The sequence below is a fragment of the Triticum aestivum genome, chromosome 2A (genome assembly GCF_018294505.1).
Source record: "Triticum aestivum cultivar Chinese Spring chromosome 2A, IWGSC CS RefSeq v2.1, whole genome shotgun sequence".
In the NCBI taxonomy this organism is placed as follows: Eukaryota; Viridiplantae; Streptophyta; class Magnoliopsida; order Poales; family Poaceae; genus Triticum; species Triticum aestivum.
The window spans coordinates 202,344,526-202,348,658 of record NC_057797.1 but is presented as its reverse complement, the minus strand read 5'-3'; the positions used below and the strand labels follow the sequence as shown (position 1 = coordinate 202,348,658).

General features: G+C 47.5%; 1 protein-coding gene across 1 annotated transcript; it reads left to right on the top strand.

Moving 5' to 3' along the window:
• Window positions 1-1,168: 1,168 nt before the first annotated feature.
• Window positions 1,169-3,638, top strand: LOC123188352 (uncharacterized). Its single transcript, XM_044600427.1, has 2 exons — window positions 1,169-1,770; window positions 3,263-3,638. The coding sequence occupies exons 1-2, from the start codon at window positions 1,242-1,244 to the stop codon at window positions 3,325-3,327; spliced, it is 594 nt and encodes a 197-aa protein (XP_044456362.1). The 5' UTR covers window positions 1,169-1,241; the 3' UTR covers window positions 3,328-3,638.
• Window positions 3,639-4,133: the final 495 nt, after the last annotated feature.

Here is a 4,133-nt window from a genome sequence, read left to right as displayed (position 1 = left end):
CAATAACAAGATAAAAGCTCACCAACTAGTTTCTTCCCAAAGTTGCCATGAGGTCAAGAAGTGCAACTAAATTCTAAACACATCAAAATAGAAACAAATATGGTCACCATGTTGAGAACAGAAAATACGAGGAATCATGCATTGCAAAAGAGCACATTTCTTTTGGTGGTGGCTAGGTGAGAGGAAATCACACAATTGACCAACAATTTGGCACTCGAGACTAATAACTGGACTAACACTTTATTCATTTAAGTTCTTAAAAGTTCATTGTTAGAAATACCATATTATAAATGATGTACACAAAATATTACTCCATTGTGTTAGAAAAGAAGGCGTATTTTTTCTGAAGACAAACACTATAAAGTTTCACGAAGTTTCTACGAAAAACTACCAAGAACTACGATACCAAGTTGATATCACTAGATAAACAATAAAATATATTTTCACGTTATATCTATTTAGTATTGTAGTTGTTGCTGACATTTTCTATAAACGGGGTCAAACTATGCACGGGTTAACTCCAGAAAAAAGTATAAACCTCATTTTCACAAACGGAGGAAGTATATTTTTGCAGCAGCATCAAATGGATGAAAAGCGTCACCACTAGTGTGGTGATCATCCACTTACATAGCTCGTGAACCGTTAGCTTTGATTTCATGGTTATTGATATGGCAATATGAAATCGAACAACCACAAAAGTGTTTAATTTCTATTCGGTTAGCGAAGGGGAAATATATCCTCCAGTGGAACCAATCCGGACAAGATGCATGAGGAAACACAACGCCAGGGCAAAACACGACAATCCTTTTGATACCCCCAGGTTGACCAAAAAGCAGGTAATTCATCGCATCGTGAGCTTGTGACGCTCGAAACCGACAAATCAAGCAAACGGTCGTGCGGACTGTTAATTTTTGAATTTTTGAATTTTCATCGCCGCTTTTGTGTTGTAAGGGAAACATGTGACAAGCAAAAATGAAAGTAGCAACCCCTAACTAACTTGTTTCCATATCTGCAAAGGGCAGAAATGTCATTCTAACCGCTATGCAACAAAGGTTCTAACAGAAATCTTCCAAACAAAGGTATTTCACCCCAATTTTCTACCCCAGTCTGTTATGTATTTCACCCCTTGCTCCCTTAAAACCTCCCCTCGTCCGTCCTCCCATTCGCCTCGCCCCCACCCGCATCCCCGTTCCCACCACCCCCACCACCACCGCCAACTAGCTGCCGCGGCCGCCGCTCCCATGGCGGAGCTACGGCCTCGCCCTTCCTGCCGGCTTGCCCTCCTAGCCTGCCTCTGCCTCTTCCTGCTGGCCGCCGCGCCGCCCCTCGCGCTCGCCCGCGCGGCGCCCGCCGCCGACTCGATACACAAGCTACTGCGCTCGCACGGCCTCCCCGGCGGGCTGCTCCCGCGCGGCGTCGAGTCCTACACCCTGGACGAGGGGAACGGCCTGCTCGAGGCGCGGCTGTCGGCGCCGTGCTACGCGACGTACGACAACGGCGACCTGGCTTTCTTCGACACCGTGATGCGAGGGAATCTCAGCTTCGGCGCGCTCCGCGGCTGTGAGGGGCTGGCTCAGGAGGAGCTCTTCATGTGGCTCCCGGTGAAAGGCATCCTCGTCTCCGACCCGGGCTCCGGCGTCATCCTGTTCGACATCGGCTACGCGCACAAGAGGCTCTCGAGGTCGCTCTTCGAGGAGCCGCCGGACTGTAAGCCGTCAGCCAGCACCAGTATGGGCGCCGTCGAAGCCGCCAGGTGGAGGGATAGTCCAGGTGAGATTTCCGTCTCTGGGATGTCTCAGATTTGTTCCCTCTCTAAAGTTGCTAGTCGGTAGGAAGTTCCCCTTCTCGCTGGGCGTTTATTTCGACGTCCAATCAGAGCAGCTCTGCGCCAAGATTTCGTTGCGATGGAGGTTTTGGTTCGAATTCGTCATGCCCAATCTCTCATCTGAGCTCGGCCCTGCGTCCCCGGTTTGCTGATTCGATCCCGCGTCGTGATCTTGGTGGCCGCAAACATTGGATTCCCCTAGTCGATTGGAAGAAAAAAACGGGGGATTCTTGAGCGAAGATTGTTCGTATCCGGGATTTCTTCCCTTTCGATTGTGCAATCGTTCTGGGTCAGTGGAGGCCCGTTACAGGTTGGCAAGTAGGCTGTTCTCTACTAATTGATTCGGTGAGACGGAGCTGGAAAGTTGGAATTTTAATGTTTCTTTGGGTTGGAAGCTTGTTGAGGAGTAATTCCTGGAGGGGTGGGTGATTAATGGCTTCAGTTATAGCTGAATTCGGGGACAATAAATTCGCATGAAACTTGCTCTGGTGTTTGAAATCAAAGCCATGATTTCAGCTCTGGAATTCGAAGTCCTTCAGGCACATTTATAAATCAGAGTTCCATTAATCCCGACTTACCAAATTTAATCCCCTCTTGTGTCCCAATTGGTTGAGTGAATTATTATTAGTAGTGTAATAATGGGAATTGGAGCTCATTAAGTTAGCCATGGTTGGGTGTCGGTAGATTCAGGCGCAAGCTCTCGTGATTTTGTTTACTTCTATACTAGTACTATCCATTGAGTAAACCCTAGATCAATTGGGCCACACACATTAAATAATCTGGAACCATTGGGTTAACCCGAACCTAATTTTGTGATGGTGCATTAGGAGGATTAGGAGGCAAGTTGCAGTGCTGCAAGTGGCAAGAAGAAGAGCAACAAGCATTAGATGCTTGCACTCCTGCTCTTATTTGCTTTTAAAGCAAAGTTTTTTTTTTCCTAGCACAAGGCTCGAGTCCGTGTGTCCATTTCTTTGAGGAGTTAACCACACGCCAAAAAATTTCTGTCTCTCCTTAATCCCTTTCTGGTTTGCTACCGGGCTGGACTGATGGAGAAAAGCTGATGCCACAACACACCTCGCAAGAGCACAGCGTGTCCATAGCTTAAGCCAGGGAAGTTCTAGAAGTAGAGGGAACCAAGGTTGGGTGTCAAGAGCTCACTTTGGCTTCCCCAATGGCTAAACCTCACATGATTGATGTGAATGAAGCTTTAAATAGCCGGAGTACCGTACCCCAAAAGAAGGAAAGTGAAGAACTCCTTTTGAGTCCTTTTTGTTGCCATTTCGCGAGCCAGCAGCGGCAGTACTAGTAGTTTTACCTGCGCACAGTTGTATGCGCCGCTTTAAATTACCGCTGAAGCCTACTACAGGCTACAGCTGGAATAACACAGGAAAAAAGAAGTGTCTGAACAAGCTGTTGCTTTTTGCTGTGAATGTGCAGGTGTTCCTGGGCTGAGGGAGAGGATAGAGGCAGGAGGAGGAGAAGAGCACCTGGACCAGAAGTGAGAATGAATGAGCGTGTGAGGAGAGGAGGAGGAGGAGGAGAGAGAAAGACAAGAAGACCGAGACAATGCAGAAGTTCAGCAGTTTTCCCCTTGTGTAAAATCAGACAGAACCTGTGGTGATGAGTGAGAAGTGCTGCAACAACTGATAATGCCCGCAGAGGTTGGAAGAATGTGTGTACTTAATGGAGATGTGGGCACCTTTTGCGCTTCTTTTTTGTTCTGTTTTCCCTCCTCTTTCTTTTCTCTCTCTCTGGTCTGTCCGTGCATGCATGCTCCTGTGTGATACTAGTTGAGTATTAAGTTTGTCAGTGCTGTGGCTGTGTTACAAGCAAGAAAAGAACAAGGGAAAAGGCTGGCTGGGGAGCCAATTCGGGGGCTGGCTGGCATTTTGTGTGGGATTCTTTTCCTTGCTCTGGGAATTCCTTCCTTGGCTGAGCTGGTGGTGCCATGCATGTGGCCGTCCGCCAGCTCAGCAGCGGAGTGAGCTGGCCACAGCACATAGTATGGTTGCTCCTCCCCATCCCTGCATGTGACCTTCTTGTGTTGCTTGCCTGCCTGCCTGCCTGGTGGTTGAGTGCTTCTCCTGCTCATGCTTCTGCTGCTGCTTAGGTATGGTGATTAGCTGCTGCTGCTTAGGTATGGTGATTAGCTGAGGACATAATACAATAATAGTACAACACATGCTACTACGATTATTATTCAACTATGCCATGATCATAGGTCCGTCTGATGATATAAGAATATTAATTAACTAGTGTTCTTCAATCAACTATGCCATGATCATAGGTCCGTCTGATGATATAAGAA

Coding starts and splice junctions, on each gene's coding strand:
- LOC123188352 (XM_044600427.1), top strand. CDS start 1,242: ATGGCGGAGCTACGGCCTCGCCCTTCCTGCCGGCTTGCCCTCCTAGCC. Junction 1,771..3,262: donor CAGGTGGAGGGATAGTCCAG/GTGAGATTTCCG, acceptor GTGAATGTGCAG/GTGTTCCTGGGCTGAGGGAG.